Source organism: Papaver somniferum, chromosome 3 (genome assembly GCF_003573695.1).
Source record: "Papaver somniferum cultivar HN1 chromosome 3, ASM357369v1, whole genome shotgun sequence".
NCBI classification, from domain to species: Eukaryota; Viridiplantae; Streptophyta; class Magnoliopsida; order Ranunculales; family Papaveraceae; genus Papaver; species Papaver somniferum.
Window position 1 is genome coordinate 33,189,812 of NC_039360.1, and position 17,304 is coordinate 33,207,115.

At 39.6% G+C, this 17,304-nt stretch overlaps 1 protein-coding gene across 1 annotated transcript; it reads right to left on the reverse strand.

Annotated features, from left to right (window-relative positions):
• Window positions 1-14,941: 14,941 nt before the first annotated feature.
• Window positions 14,942-17,216, reverse strand: LOC113361118. The gene is made up of 8 exons (XM_026604472.1): window positions 17,134-17,216; window positions 16,935-17,044; window positions 16,759-16,846; window positions 16,483-16,565; window positions 16,080-16,118; window positions 15,721-15,791; window positions 15,518-15,632; window positions 14,942-15,355 (listed from the first exon to the last, which is right to left on the reverse strand). The coding sequence occupies exons 1-8, from the start codon at window positions 17,177-17,179 to the stop codon at window positions 15,287-15,289; spliced, it is 621 nt and encodes a 206-aa protein (XP_026460257.1). The 5' UTR covers window positions 17,180-17,216; the 3' UTR covers window positions 14,942-15,286.
• Between the last annotated feature and the right edge of the window lie 88 nt (window positions 17,217-17,304).

Consider the following 17,304-nt stretch of genomic DNA (forward strand, 5'->3'; position numbering starts at 1 on the left):
ATCACTCTAAACTCTATCTCTCTCACCTCTATCTCATTCACCCTATGAGATAAATCTAAGAGAGCTAGGGTTTGAGTACCAGTCGACAGAAGCATCAGAGAGTATGGGAAAAGAAGGAGAGGACGAGAAGGAAGCATGGGTCGAGCACAGGGGAGACAAATTCAGAGAATCAGTGAGTTTAATTTCGAATTTAAAAATTAGGGTTTGCAAATTTTAGGGTTGGGTGTAAAAACCCTAATTGGGTGTTCTGATTATAAATAGAAAGTGAAGGTGTAATGTTTTGGATATGCTGGGTTAGCCAGCTTCACTCTTGTAGAGAACTGGACTAGCCAGTTTCTCATATGTTTCATATTTACACTGTTGGTTCATTTGTTTTGTAAATTTTCAGTCATGCTTTGTTTGAATTTGCTCTTATTATCATATGTGATGAATGTTAATGTTGTTTATATGTTGAGCATGAGCTAAATTGTTGCAGCCGAGGTTTAGATGAAACCTCAGTGCACTGTCTGATAGTGGAATGCTAGGTTAGAGCCTTAGTGCATTGTTTTGATCGAGCAATGGGAAGAGACTAATGCTCATAGTGCCTGTGATTGATTGTTCTGTCAAAAGACAGTCAATACTAGGGGCAAACTAGTGAGCAAATTAGTTTTCCTCCCATTCTAGATGTATGCATAGGATTTTCAACTCAACCTAGGATCACATTGTTTGGCTAGGACACAAAGGTGGATTCTAAGCCCTTAGCTTAGCCACAGTACCTTATTTCAGTCACTTACAATTTTAGTCTTGTTTTGCTTCCTGATCAGTTTATTTCCTTCACTGTTTTTTTTTGCATTTTGAAGCTGTTGTGCACTGAAATCAGTGCACAAACTCATCCCTGCCCTTGGCTCACAGCCTTGGTTCCATGATGTTTTGTCATCTTTTCTTTGTTAACTGCCTTGGTCTTTCTCTTTGCTTCATTTCCATTGCCATCCTCACTGCCATTTTCACCATTTCCTTTGCTTTTCTTCACTATCACTCTCCACTGCCACTGTCACCTGTTTTGTGTTTTGCATTTGTATCTGTTTTCTTGTGTTTATTGTTTTATCATCCATTGTCTCATTATTTCACTACCATCTTCATTGCTTTGTAAATATCACAGCTTCACTGCCACTATTTGCTCTTTCTTCTCATTTGTTTCTCCTGTTCTTGTTACTGCATTCATTACCTTGTTTTACAAAAGCCCATTGTAATCTGTTTAAAGCTCAAAAGCCTAGTTCACTGCCAGGCTCAAAAACCCAAGCCCAGTTCACAATTGAACTGTTAAGCCCAAGTTCACAGTTCATTCCAAAATCATTCAAAGGCCCAAGGCCTTAAGCACTTCATCATTACAAACAAACCCACTAAGCCCAAAGCACAATTAGAAGCCCAATAGCAATTTAGAGCCCAAATAGCTAGAAACTCCAAACACTCCCAGTCTCTGTGGATCGACCCGTACTTGCACGAGCTACAACCGACGACCGTGCACTTGCGGTATTACTGTAGGCCCGTTTCATTTCGCTTCAATTTTATACGCTTTCCCGGGCCCACCAGCAGGCCCCAACTAACTTATAGGCTCGATGTTTGATGTTTCTAATCTAGTTAGTTTTTCTAATGACTAAAATTTTGTGGAAGAATACGAACCTGCCGACCAAACAACAAAAATAATCGAAAAAGGTTGAGATATTAACCATAATAACTAAACACGTGTTTGAGGGTAATAATTGATTCTGCTGTTTTTGGTAAATTTTGGGTGTGTTGATGAGAAACGAATTCAAACCCTAAACAAATGCACTGCACGGGAGTACTTTTAGATTCGATAGATCAATCTGTAAGACTCTAGCCTAAACCAAGAAATGGCCGTTCCACATTCAATTCGGTCACAAGGTGAAGGAGAAGGGTTGATCTTAGGGAGGGGAGCGAATATGGTGTTTGAGATCAGAATGTTAAATTATGAAGGTGTGGATGTTAATGACTTGTGTATCGGAAAATGGTTTCAGGCCACTTGTGTTCTTATTCATTTCGAAATAGACTGAAAATCTATTTATATAAGCCATTGAGCGTATCCTGATCTCTTAGGAAGTGGAGGAAGTGAAGTAGTGGAGAAGTGGGTTTGTGCGGAAGGTAGTGATCATCGTGTCTCCGTTATGAGGGATGACTGATCACACGTTCTCCCACTACTCTCATTACTGATAGCCGTCTGTCTTTCCTGACACGTTCTCGTAATGGACGCGTTGCACGCCGCACGCTGTAAACCGCCAGACCAATACCCCAGTAAGTATCCCCCAAGTTTGTGACATGTTTGATGTCTCTAATAAGTGGGTCAAGTCGTGGGACTTGACGTGGAGAATAGCGTATGGTGCTATTAGGTGAAACAACTAAGTTGTTTATGAGGCCGACATAAAATATCGTATGTATTTGATGCATGTGAAGCAACGCATTTAAGTAGCTCAAATTAATCAATGTGTATGAAGCATCGTTGTTTTAGAGCTTGATTGAATAATTAAGTCGCGGATAAGAGTCTTAAAGGAGGTAGCATGATCGACCACCTTTGGGTGATCATTTGGTGGCTCTAAGGACACGCCATCACTTGGTCGATTACTGCTCGTGGAGGAGGGGTGACCGGTGACCATGGAGTTACCCTCCTGACCATCTAGAATCTGATCTAAACCGTTCGACCAAGCTAGCGAAGTTGGTCGTACAAGATGATTTGCGACAGTTGAACGCTGCCGCTGATTATATTTTTAGAGTTTGATGCTGGACGGCCAACCCCTCTTTGGGCGAGCGCTCTGGGACATCGAGCCCTAGTTCGAGAAGGCCATCGGCCATGTGTAAAGACAATCCATCGGTGTGCACGCTGACATCTCTCGGGCCGTCTAAAGTTAGATCTAAGCCACTCAAATCGGCTGGCGAAGATGAGCGGTCACGATCAATTTGTGACAGAAGTGTGTTGCCGCAAAGCGTTTTTTAGAGTTTTCGAACAACGCGTTCACCCTACTTTGGGACGGCGATTTTATGCACTTTAGTCTTGCCATGAGCAAGTCGATCGACCACGTGTGGAGTTGGTTCGATGGTGAACGCGTTGGCATCTCCTTGATCATTTGAAACACGATCTAAGCCGTCCAACTAGGCTGGAAAAGTTGGAAGGAAACGATTGATTTGAGGCAGTTGAATAACGCCGCTTATTCAATTTAGGGTTTCAATTTGGGCGTGCGATTCAACGCGTTTCTGGTTTACAGTGGGCAGGTCGATAGACCAAGAATGTAGTTGGGTCGTTGGTGATCCCGCTAGTACCCTTTCGATCATTCGAGGGAAGATCTAAGCCGTACAACTAGGCTGGCGAAGTTGGACGAATGTGATGCATTTGAGACCGCTTTGGTCGGTCTCAGCTCGTTTGAGCTCTTCTTAAACAACGCGATCACCCATGTTAGGGTTGATCGTTCGAAGCGATACAGATGTATTAGATGAAAAATGTTCGGCTAAGGAGTTAGTGGTCCCGCCGGTGGTCATCGTGATGATTGCCTAATTCCGTTAGGAGCAGGCTAGGCCTATTGAATTGCGCGACCAAATTGTGTGGTCGTGATTATTTTTAAGACTGATATTAACAGTCTAGATTTTCCTTAAGAAATTTAAACATGTTCGATCGAGTTATCTTTAATTAAAAGTGTGTCGATACGAAAATCTCTTTGTCAGAGAGTGATGTAGCATGTGTTGGTATTTTCATGCAGATCTCAATACTGGCACTTCGGTAGATTCGTTCTACTCTGCTGAGAGTGAACACTTAATCGTCATGTCATGTCAACAATGAGAGTTCGTCTGGGAACATAGCATATACAAATACTAGGCTAGTCATGCATTAGTTGGTAATGCTGGCAAAAATAGAATTCACAAAATATTTGGGATTGCTAATACGCGCACCATTCTGAGTGAATTTCATATATATATATATATATATATATATATTGAATTTCTCAATGTGCGAGGAGGGTTTTTTGCACTCGTCACTCTTCAAATGGCTTTACCCTTTGCAGGGTGACAATGCATTAAATGCTGGTTTTACAATTATAGCCTTGAACTAAAAACCACCATCAACATTAAGTCCCCTACTTAGGACGTAATAGTTACAATATTGCGGGGTAAGCACTAGATGGTGACAAATAATGGTAAAACCTATGAGACAAAGTTAGACGTTACCAGGAGAGATGGGTCGGCCTGTCCTTCACGTTCAAGAGGCGTCCAGGTAACCATTCCCCTAGCATGATGTCGGTTGGATTCAGGTAGATTAGGCATACTGTTGGTTGGGATCTCAAACGTATTCATGACAATGTCATAATCCTCGACTCTGATTTGCACAAGCCCTGTCATGAAGAATATCCTTAAAAGGCTGCTGAAGAAATTGAAGCAGATCCTAAAGAGAACGTTGATGCAGCTTTCTAGAAGGGTATTGAAGCGGCTCGAGAGGATGTTGAAGCAGCTCTAGGATAGGATTCTAGTGAAGGCGCCATTGGCCCTGGCGTTGAGGACACTTCTTTGATGTTTAGTAGTCTGCGGTTAGAGACAGGGCTTGATTGAATAATAATCCTTCATTCATGATGCTTTTATGATTTTATGTTTCCAGTTGGATGAATGAATGAAATCTTCTGACTAAGAAATCCAAATTCTTAGAAAGATCTCGCAATGTCTTGAAACTTTGGACGTAGCTCTCCTCGGTAAGGTTAGAGTAGAGCCTGTGTACATGATTCTGCAATCTGAGATCTCCCATTCTTTTCTTTGATATTCCCCTTGTAGACTACACGCTTCTTGAAGATTTGTGGCGTGCCAGCTAGGTATGTAGAAGAATGGACGTTGTTTCGCGAATCTTTACGGACTTCCTTCAAGCAACATCTTTTGAACCGTCTTCTGAATCTTCGATGGTTGTATGGAATGGGATGCGATGAGCAGTCCCCAGTTACACTTCAGATTCGATGGCATGGCCGGACACGTGAAAATATCTATGTAGCGTACTTTGGAGTATTTGATGCAGTGTACGGATCCATGTTGAGTACTTCATGCGGCTCCTAAAGCTTTGACAACGATGATGTTATATCAAAAATAACCTGGTTGAAGGACGTGAAGGCATCCCGTGCTGGCAGTCCCCAGGTGTAATTATCCTGAGCCTATTTTCTCTTGAAAGACGTACTTCCATTGCATTTGCTGGTAAGGTGGTTGAAGAATTGATGAAGGCAATAATCTTTTGGATTCGTCACTTGTTGATCAGAGTCGTGTTTGAAAGATCTATATTGTATCCAAACTTTTGGCAGCTCATGCACCCCTTCCATAGGAAACTGGAAATCTAGAAACACCGATTCTGATTTTTTCGGTGATGTGGCAGACATGGTGCAATTGGTCTGTGTGGCTTGCTGAGGTGTTGAAGCGGTTTTGGCCTCTGAAGAGAGCGCTGCAACGGCTTCGGGAGAGAGTGCTGAAGCGGCTTCCGGAGAGAGCGTGCGTTGAAGAGGCTTCAGAAGAGAGCGTGCATTGAAGCGGATTCTTTTGGAGAGAGCGTTGAAGCGGCTTATTCTGGAGAGAGCTACGAAGCGGCTTCTGGAGCCAGCGTTGAAGCAGCTTCTTCTGGAGCCAGCGTTGAAGCGGCTTCTTCTAGAGCCAGCGTTGAAGCGGCTTCAGGAGAGGGCGTGCGTTGAAGAGGCTTCTGAGAGAACTCCAGTGAGGGCGCCCTTAAACCTTGTTTTCGAAAAATGAGTTATTCCCATTCTCCTGAGGCGATAAGATATGGCAGATGGGAAGATGACACACAAATAGTGCTGGCCGGAAAGTCGTGTTTTCTCCTCATGGGAAACAATACCGTTTCTATTGTAACATCTCAACACATGCAACGCTCTTCCGGTAATTCGAAATAGGGGAGATAACAATAATGGTTAAGGATTCGACCAACCTCCAGTTTGATTTTCCTTTGAAAATTACATGCTTCTTGATTAACCGTCTCTCTTGTGTTGAAGAAGTCCTTGATAGTGAAGGGATTCTCTGTCCGTAGTGGTTGTTTCTATGGTGAAGCTCTGGCGAGCAACAACGATTCTTGGCAGTAGCTGTGATCAGAAGAGGCCGGCAGGGAGAGTCGTGGTAGCTACTTGCACGAACTTGGAAGTCTTGATATAATGGTAGCGATCGTCTCGTTATTAGAGGGAGAAGCTGATGATGGAATCGATAGCTTCCTTGATGTTTCCTCATGGAATGGAGAAGAGGGAGTCAGTCCCCTGCCCACGAGTATCTATTGAGATTTCAACTTGATAGATGCGCTGGGTTTCTGAAGAAATAATTTGGAAGAGAGTTGGAGTTGAACCCAATGTCGATGAAGATCATACGAGTTGCTGATCATGAGACCAACTTTGCATCTTTGTTGCGTTTCATAGACGTCTAGGCATATCGCTGGTCTTTGAAAATACGTCTGCTCTCTTGAGTATGTCCTCGTTTTTGGACATCTTGGAATCATAATGATAACTTGCTTGCTTGCATCTTTGAGATGGGTAGTGTTAAGCAGTCCCCAGCCACACTCCTTTGCCTTTATCATATTTGGATCGTGTCTTTGAGGAGTAGGGAAGTTCCCTCATGTGGATGACTTAACTAACAGGTTATGAAAATATGAAGAAGCTCTTGACATGGAGAGTTCGTATGTACCTCTTAAGTCCCGGGTGCGACCTCCTTCGGTAATGCAACCACTTATTCTATGGGAGACGAAATTCTGAAAGCTTCTCTCAACGATTTTGTTTCTGTCAAGCCAGATATGGTATATCTCGGACGTTGTTTTATCATTGTGATAGTCGTGCATGTGGTACTGAGGTTAGAGTTGGCGGTTTTGGACGCGCAGGATGTTGTATCTCGGTGGTTTTCCTCTTGCTGCTTCAGTGAAGCTGCTTACAAAAGTCTGAAGGTTGTATTGTCTGTTGGTGAGATGTATGCTTCCACGAATATCATGAGGCTCTTCATTCCTGGCAGGCCTGGTTCTTTCTAGCATGGCAGGTGTTGTTGTAGCCGAGCGTTTAACAGCTTCACGAAGTTCATAGGATGTATGAAATTGCATATTCTCCAGCATAACACGATAGATGGGTACCATCCTATTAATGCATAATTCCACCAATCGTTGTTCACTCATATTTGGATCGTGACAATCCAGTGCCTGGATTTTGAACCTCTTGACATAATCATTTGGATGCTCATTTTTTCGTTGGAACATCCTCCCCAAATCTGAAAAGGTGATTTGCTCAGATACGAAGAAATACTTCTTGTATAAAGCAGTTACCATCTCACGCCAGTTGGATACGCTGTTTGGTGCAATGTTGTTGTACCAGGTGTACGCTCTCCCGGTAAGTGACTTTGAGAACTCTTTCAAGCGGAGGACATGATTATATTCGTGCTCTCCTAATGACTCCAGAAAACGAGATATATGTTCACGAGCATTACCAGTTCCGTCATAAAAGGAAAATTGAGGAGAGGAGTATCCTCTTGGAAGAGGAACTCTTTGCACATCAGGAGGATAAGGAGGCTGATACTGGTGCAGGTCTATCGGGTTTTCCTTGCCTCGATGCTGGAGAAGTCGTTCTAGATCCCACGCATGATGAAATTGAACGGCTGATTCCTTTCCCTTGAGCGATCAGGAGCAACATGAACTTCTTCATCTATGAATGCACGTCTTGTTGGAGTGCTTGCGCCAAAAGTGTTGAAAGTACTCCTCATTGGTTCTATGGGCTGACGCTGATTTTGTGATATTCGCTTCATTAGCGTCTTGAGGAAAGTGAGTACCTCTTCCTGAGTTGTATCCATGTCCGTCTGAGCCTTAGAGAGAACTTCTCATCTTTTCATCAAATCAACAATGGTGATAGGGGGTTAGCCTCCTCTGGCTCCTCCGGTCTATCATCCTGATGGGGAAGTGGCAGTAGCTCTAGTAACGACCGGGGGCGTTACGCTCGAAGAAATATTGGTGGAGGCAGCGGCTCTGGCTCAGGTGATTGGAGGTGTGACACCTAAGAGAGTGTCTTCTGCGACGCTGGTGTTGGTGGTTGAGGATGTAGTACCGAGATATGTGTTGATCGTGCTGGTAGGCGGTACATTGGTGTCATCGGCAGGAATGTGGACACCAGGGGTGTTGTCAGCGCAAGTAACATCAGGATTTGTCGCTGATCCAGACCTAAGATCCACCATCTTCAATTTCGATAAAATTGAAATGAAATCGAAAATTGATCTTGCAACCGAGAGATTAATCTCCCATTGTGGTCGCCAGTTATTTGAGGGTAAAAACTGATTCTTCTTTTTTTGGTAAATTTTGGGTGTGTTGATGAGAAATAAATTCAAACCCTAAACAAATGCACTACACGGGAGTACTTTTAGATTCGAGAGATCACTCTAGCCTAAACCAAGAAATGGCCGTTCCAGATTCAATTCGGTCACAAGGTGAAGGAGAAGGGTTGATCTTAGAGAGGGAAGCGAAGAAGGTGTTTGAGATCAGAATGTTGAATTATGAAGGCGTGGATGTTTATGACTTGTGTATCATAAAATGGTTTTTGTACACTTGTATTCTTATTCATTTCGAAATATATTGAAAATCTATTTATATAAGTCATTGAGCGTACCCTGATCTCTTAGGAAGTGGAGGAAGTGAAGTAATGGAGAAGTGGTTTTGTGCAGAAGGTAGTGATCATCGTCTCTCCGATATGAGGGATGACTGATCACACTTTCTCCCACTACTCTCATTACTGATAACCGTCTGTCTTTCGTGAAACGTTCTCGTAATGGACGCGTTGTACGCCGCACGCTGTAAACCGCCAGAACAATACCCCAATAAGTATCCCCCAGTTTGTGACATGTTTGATGTCTCGAATAAGTGGGTCAAGTTGTGGGAATTGCCGCGGAGAATAGCATATGGTGCTATTAGGTGAAACAACTAAGTTTTTTATGAGGCCGCATAAAATATCGTATGTATTTGATGCATGTGAAGCATAGCATTTAAGAAGCTCAAATTAATCGATGTGTATGAAGCATCGTTGTTTTAGAGCTTGATTGAATAATTAAGTCGCGGATAAGCGTCTTAAAGGAGGTAGCATGATCGACCACCTTTGGGTGATCGTTTGGTGGCTCTAGGGACACGCCATTACTTGGTCGATCATTGCTCGTGGAGGAGGGGTGACCGGTGACCATGGTGTCACCCTCCTGACCATCTAGAATATGATCTAAACCGTCCGACCAAGCTAACAAATTTGGTCGGACAAGATGATTTGAGGTAGTTGAACGCTGTCGCTGATTATATTTTTAGGGTTTGAAGCTGCACGACCAACCCCTCTTTGGGCGAGCGTTCTGGGAAATCGAGTCCTAGTTTGAACGGGCCAGTCGGCCTTGTGTCAAGACAAGCCATCGGTGTGCATGCTGATATCTCTCAGCCGTATAAAGTTAGATCTAAGCCACTCAAATCGGATGGCGAAGATGAGTGGTCACGATGAATTTGTGACAGAAGTGTGTTGCCGCAAAGCGTTTTTTAGGGTTTTCGAACAGCGCGTTCACCCTACTTTTGGACGGCGATCGATTTGATGTGCTTTGGTCTTTCCATGAGCATGTCGATCGACCACATGTGGAGTTGGTTCGATGGTGAACGCGTTGGCATCTCCTTGATCGTTTGAAACGTGATCTAAGCCGTCCAACTAGTCTGGCAAATTTGGACGGACACGATTTATTTGCGACAGTTGTATAACGCCGCTTATTCAATTTGGGTTTTAAAGGCTGCGTGATCACCCTTCTTTGGGCGTGTGTTTCAACGCGTTTCTGCTTTGCAGTAGGTAGGTCGATCGACCAAGAATATAGTTGGATCGTTGGTGATCACGCTATTACCATTTCGATCATTCGAGGGAAGATCTAAGCCGTCAAAATAGGCTGGCGAAGTTGGACAGATGTGATGCATTTGAGACCGCTTTGGTCGGTCTCAGCTCATTCGATCTCTTCTTAACAGCGTGACCACCCATTTTATGGTTGATCGTTCGAAGCGCTACGAATGTATTATATGAAAAACGTTTGGCTAGGGAGTTAGTGGGCCTGCCGGTGGTCATCGTGATGATTGCCTAATTCCGTTAGGAGCAGGCTAGGCTTATTAAATCGTGCGGCCAAATCGTGTGGCTGTGATTATTTTTGAGACTGATATTAACAGTCTAGATTTTCCTTAAGGAATTTAAACATGTTCGATCGAGCTATCTTTAATTAAAAGTGTGTCGATACGAAAATCTCTTTGTCAGAGAGTGATGTAGCCTGTGTGGGTATTTTTATGTAGATCTCAATACTGGCACTTCGGGAGATTCATGCTACTCTGCTGAGAGTGAACACTTAATCGTCATGTCATGTCAATAATTAGAGTTCTTCTGGGAACATAGCATATACAAATACTAGGCGAATCATGCATTAGTTGGTAATGCTGGAAAAAATAGAATTCACAGAATATTTAGGATTGCTAATACGCGCACCATTCTGAGTGAATTTCATATATATATATTTAATTGCTCGGAGGGTTTTTTGCACTCGTCACTCTTCAAATGGCTTTACCCTTGCAGGGTGACAGCGCATTAAATACTGGTTTTATAGTTATAGCCTTGAACTAAAAACCACCATCAACAACATGCTACAGTAGAACTTCGATAAATTTATTACTTCGCTAAATTAATAAAATTCTCCGGTCCCAACTAGGCTTGTACAGACTAAATTTTAACTCGATAAACTAATAACTTCGCTAAAATATTAATTTTCTCTGGTTCCAAGGCTATTAATTTATCGAAGTTTTAGTGTACTATGATCTGTCCAACTAAATATTATGGTCATCCCTAACGACTGGGGTCGTAAACTCCGCTACTATAACCCGACTAACTAAACAATATGATATGGCCAGGATAAATAAAACATTGACGCGACTAATGAAATATGCCACTATGATCCGACTAACAAATGTTATGGTCGTCCCTAACGCCCGGGGTTTACGACCCGTCTGACTAAACACGATATTATGACCCAGTTAATTAAACACTGACCCGGCTAACTAAACATCATACTATGTCGACTCGACTACCTAAACACGATTTTATGACCAGGCTAATTAAAAACTGGATCCGCATTCCCAGCTAACTTACAAACTGACTGGAATATTGTGAGTGGACACAGAACGACCATAAAACAACAAGAAAAAGTTGAAAGAGGTTGAGCCCCGGCCGTAGGCTGGGGTGATACCTAGTACCTTTCTCGTATTTTCACTTTCTAAATAATAAACAGACTTTAATTTCACACGTTACTGTGAAATTTAAAACTTATGAAGATGTATCATATGCAATGACAGGAAGTATGAAACTTTTGTCTAGGGTGGAAACATCTTTTTTATTTTTACGCAAAATAAAGCTTATGATATAGAGTTTAAACGCATTTAAGTCCAAAACCAATATGATCATTATAACTAAGGAATTTTTTTAACCTAGTTAAATATGTTATCCATGTTAAACTTCTTTTCAAAATGACAAAAAAACGGTACCGACGAGATACATGAGAAAGATAAACAAAAAATACATTTGGATCTTTATGATTCTTTCAAGAACGTAAGAAGAAAACCGAAGCGGATCTCGATAAGTTATAGAAAAATGATTAGATTTAATATGGAAAGTGTGGATGAGAAAATCAAACAGAATAAAAATGAGGAATGAAAAAGAGATGACTAACCATTCTAGTGTAACACCTTATTCCATGCCAAACACTTCATATGATGAGAACATGTTCAGGAATGATCTTCGGTGTAGTTAACAACAACTTGGTCATGTTACATCATCACCATCACTGGATGGTATCCTGTATAGACAATTATCCAGTGGTCAAGGTGTCTCAACAACAACAGTCAATATAAGAGAATAAGGACAAATGAAATATTATTTTCTTTGCGCAGCTGGTCTAAAGAAGAGAAAAAAATTGAAGTTAAGAGGAAACTGAAAAATCATTCAAGTACTCAGGGGAGCTCTTGTGGTTGATGTTAACATAAAAATATTACAAACTATATTAGTTCTGTAAATATCTTCAAAGCAACTAAACCAAGTACATCGCCATCTCTTCAACTCAAGCAACTTTTAATCATCATTTCGTTTCTTTAAGCCATGCTTATATTTCCTGCATAAAAATCTGTTCTTGTTAATACTAAATCAATGGATTTTGTACTCTTAAAAGAATCTCACTGTTTATTTACATCTTGATGCATTAGAAGTTTATTACTTTGTTTTTGTTTATTAACTTAACTTTCCCGAGTGTATAATGAGAATACCTCATTATAGTCGTACAATTAAATATGTGTATTGTAATTTCTGTGTTATTCTATATAAGCCAGATTTGATACCATTGATTAGGTAGGTGTAGTAGCTAATTGCAGTGCATTATTATAGACCTCCAAAGTGTTTGATCTTAATACATATTTTTTGATTAATTTGGTTTTGATTTTGAGGGGTTTTCATTGACTAGGGAGAAATTTTATTTTGATGATTATGTCACAAATTATGTGAATTGTAGTCTTGAAAATGAGAATAAGATGCAAATAACATATACCAAAAACCAAAATCAAAACTACATTAAAGATAGAACTGGCGCATAACAAACAAAACTGGTACAAATAACAAATAATGCTCAAGCTGGAGCATCCAAAAGAAACCAATTTACTAATCTAAAGCTTAAAATGGAGCATCAAAAATACTAATTAAGAAGTCCATAATCCAAAGCTCAAACTGGAGCATCCAAATACTAATTAAGATCTTACTCTGTAGTGCTCAACCCGAGACTAATGAACACTTATTCCTACACTGTGATATCACCTTTAAAATATGGACCTATTTCTTAGAAAGCTTTGGTGTCAATTGAGTTCTTGCCGACACGGTAAAGACTAACTTACGGGAGTAGGGACCTAAGAAGAGCGCTAATAGAGTGAAGCGAATCTGGAGCTTGTTATCTTTTGCAATATATATGATGGAGTTTGGGGAATGAAAGAAATGACAAATTGTACAATAACAAAATAAGGAGTGTTAAGCAAATTATTGTGGCAGTCAAGTGTTTATTGTTCAATTGGGATATTAACTCTGATATGTTTAGAGCTTATTCATTGTCCACTCTTATTTGTAATTGAGACGTGGCTGTAAACACATCCATGTAATTGCTTACTCTTGTAGTTACTTTTTTGGTGACCATAAGTTTTTTTTATATAAATTTTGCCTTTTTCTGTCAAAATAATAATAATTAAGATCTTGCAAATCATCATCATTTCGTGTTTCAAGCTTATATCTGCAAAATCCAAGACCATTGTGGTAGTGCCCTTAAAAAAAAACACTGTAGAATCCCTCAACTTTCCTGTCCTAAAATGTTTTCCACGATGATCCCGCTTCACACCTCCATATTATCATATACAACCCCTTCATTAACATCTTTTTCTCCGTTTTTACCGGTAAAGAATTTTGATAAATCATCCGCAATGTAATTTGCTTCCCTTGGGGAGTAGTCCAATTCCACAAATTTGCTTGGGTAGTAGCTTGTGAAATTATCCCAAATGTAATTTTTTATTTCTAAAACAAGACGACGCCACAATGCTCCCAGTGGGAAACATGGATATCCAGGATTACCTACATAATATGATGTCGACGCCAACGCCTATGCCGATACCTTGGTCAGGTTCGATTCTTTCAGCTGGGTATTTTTCCCAGGTACATTACCATCAACCATTAAATAAAATGCAACAGGTATCTTCATCATCTCATGAGCATCAACATACATTCACTACCATGATCTCATTTCATATGAAGAGTCTTTTGGCATTCAATAAGATCAACTAAAGAAGTACAAACTACAATGAGGTTGTACCATATTACAATGAGGTTTATATTCATGAATATACCATAGTACCAACACAAAAGCATTGAGGAGTCCCATAAGCAGCGGTTCGTAACCCTTTTATTTTTGTGTATGACAACCTACCACATACACAAATTGGGTTGTATTATGTCTAATTTTGTTTTTGCTCTCGCAAACAGTGTGTATGTTTGTCTTATAGTATAGGCTTATTTCTATAGCTGGATTGTTTTTTTCTTTTTTTTTTGTAATTCTTTGCCTTTATATATTTTCTTTAATAAATCATTCACATTAACCACAAAAAATAACCACAAATTAAGAAAACACAAAGATAATAACAATCAAATGAAACCAACTGGTACCGCCCAAGTATATTATCAGTATATGCAAGTTCACCATCTAAGCCTATTTACAACAAGGAGGATGTTATAAGTTCTCTAGGCGGTTAACAAATTTCAGCGAAACAATTAGCTCCCAAAAATAACTTAAAATATTTTCAACAATAAATTAGAACCAACTAAAGTGAAGATATCTTCTTACTAATATCTTCAGAAAGAGGATAGTTTTTATTACTTAGATGGAGAAGATAATTTTTTGTCTTTTTTTTTTGTTGTTGTCGAAGGAACAAATAAGCACCTCATTTTATTACTCCTCGTAACAATTTATAAGTTGGATCCGTATCTAACAGTCGGGTTTGGTTCCTATAAAAACAAACCGGAAGTCTAGAAAACGATCCTTTCTTCTATTATATTACCAGTTAATTGTGTGGAAATAAAATTATTAATTTATTGAGTCTACGACACCCATCAATGAACTCGGATATCTAGCTAATCTATGTATATAACTGATTTAAATGGACGAAAATCAAAATAGTATAATTAAGAATTTGATCATTGCATGCGAGTCCTTTTTGGCTGATGCTCCATAATCCAGCTATAAGATTTTTTTTTTTCTTTCCGGATTTAAGCTGCCGCCAACAACAAGTCATTATTATGTATGCAACAACCTAAAAAGCCTAAAATAAAATTTATGAACAGATCAACTCTGAAAAGCAAAGTTTATATTGCAGTCAGTGTCAAACAAAACAAAAGAAAAAGAAATTTAAGCACATTATTCATATTTTCAGTACTTCTTTTATAACTTTCAGAACAACGATCATAGTATGTATGCAACCATATCCTTACAAATGTATATAGAAAACTATGATGATGTCGTCAAATTGCACTGAAACCATAGGGTTGGTCTTTGTATGCCTTTATACAATTATACTTGAATACATTGAACTGCTCAAATCCATACCTTACCATCTCTTTAGTGCTGGTTATGACAATATCACAATTGTTGTTGCTGTTGTTGTTACAATTAGTTGGAAATAAAAACTCTTTTGCGATTACTTGGGTCCACTTGTCTTCGAAGGACCAGCTCTTTCCACCATAACATCGTAAAGTTGTTTCCCATTCTGTATGTGTTCCCAAGAGAGTGATATTACAATGCTAGCTAACTTGTATAGAAAAAGATTCATATATTTGTGCTCATGTGACCAGTATATAAATTTTGGAATCGTAGAGAATAAGAAATATGACGCTTTGTGCAATTTCCAATAAACTACTAAATTACTTACGAAAATCACAGGAAAGAAATGAATTTGTCCTTCGGGCTTTGTCTGCGTCTCCTTGAAGTACACCAAGATGGGAAAGTTTGGCCACCACAACTCCCAATTAACAAATGATGAGTATCTGCAATAAAATGAAAAGACGAAAAATATAAACCCGTAGTCGTGCACTCGTGCTTCTTTATACATTGATTAAATGAGAGCACACTTACTTCCAACGGTTTTTGCCACCAACAAAGGCATTTTCACCTGATTCCTCAAGTTGCTCTCCTATTTTCACTTCCTAGATCATCAACAAACTCGCACACGTTACACTAGGATATGAAACTTCTGAACATGTTTCACAAGTAAGGATAGTAAGTAAGAACTTTTTCTCGAGGAAAAAGTGATATTTTATTTTAGCTAAAGATGAAGCTTACAATGTGGAGTCTAAATGCATTTAAGTACCAAACCAATTGAACTATTATAAAAACGAATGCTTCTAACCTAGTTGAATGTACTATCCATGTTTAGTTTCTTTTCAGAATGCCAAAAAGAAATCAACACCATTTTGGGGATGCAAAAGACAAACCAGTGCTTCGTCATCGAATACAAATTTCACCCGAGTTGACTGAGAAAAAAATGGATAAGCTGATTAGTAAGCAAAAAGGTACGGAAAACAAACAGGTAATAACTTAAGTAGCAGATATGTCCTTATTTCTCTTATTCCTGTTAAGCAGCAACAAAGGAAAACTTCACCACAATTCTTAATTCTTGTTAAGATATTCCTAACCCTCTTAATAACCAAAGTGGGAAGTTGGTATCTTACCACATACACAAATGGGGTTGCGCTTGCACTATGTTTTGATTATTCTTTGCTCTTCACAATAACTTGGTTGCCTTTTGTAGTTCTTTATGTCAGATTTTTTTTTCTTTCAATAAATCATTTTCATTAACCGAAAAACAGAAATTACGCAAACAGAAATGTAAATTACCTGGACTAGTAACAACAATCCAATGAGACCAACTGGTACCGCCCCAAATAGATTATCAGCATATGCTAGTCCACCGGCTAAGCCTGCAGATTTCAGCCGGAAGAATATAATGGTGATCTAACAAATTTCAACAATTAACTTCCCCACAGCAAGTAAACCTATATTAACAACAAATTCAAGCCTAGATAAGTTCCAACAGCTCCGCAAGAATGAATAGAAAGGGCATCAAGTATGACAGAATTGGATCCAAAAGCCGCATTGCATGCGAATACTCACCAAGAAACGCAACTGGTAATCGGTAATCTGGGCCGGGAATCACAGTTTCTCTTTTCACAACACTAGTCTTTTTTCTTCCCATTCCAAACTGGCAATAACCAACCATGAATCAAAAGTTAAAATACTCATACTAATTGCACCAAGGACTAGAAATTGAGATTTCAAGGCCTACTAACCATTGATTTGACAACAAAGCTGCCATGAGATTTGGAAACAACCCCATTTTTGTTACTCAAGAACAAACTCTGAGTAGTATCCATTAATCTACATTTTCTTGCTTCTCCATCTAAGAATCGGCAAAATGTCACTCTAATTAACGATTATCAGTAAAGTAAATATTTAAATTTTCAATATTGTGTAAGAAAAAATGCTTACTTGGAGATAGGAGAAGATGAGAAGCTGATAAGAAGCTTGTTGCCATTTTTTTCCTTACAAATTTTTGTGTGGCTCAGTCGAGGTTCCTTCTAGGACATGACTATTGGTGGTGTTTTACTATAATACCCTTATTTGGTTCGAGAAGATAAGGGTTGTTACGGTAAATAAGTG

Excerpts from the sequence above, each read along its gene's own strand:
- LOC113361118 (XM_026604472.1), bottom strand. The coding sequence starts at position 17,179 with ATGGCAACAAGCTTCTTATCAGCTTCTCATCTTCTCCTATCTCCAA. Across the intron at positions 17,045-17,133 it reads TCATCTTCTCCTATCTCCAA|ATGGAGAAGCAAGAAAATGT; the intron begins GTAAGCATTTTT and ends GCCGATTCTTAG. Across the intron at positions 15,356-15,517 it reads ATTTCTTTCCTGTGATTTTC|AATGGGAAACAACTTTACGA; the intron begins GTAAGTAATTTA and ends GAACACATACAG.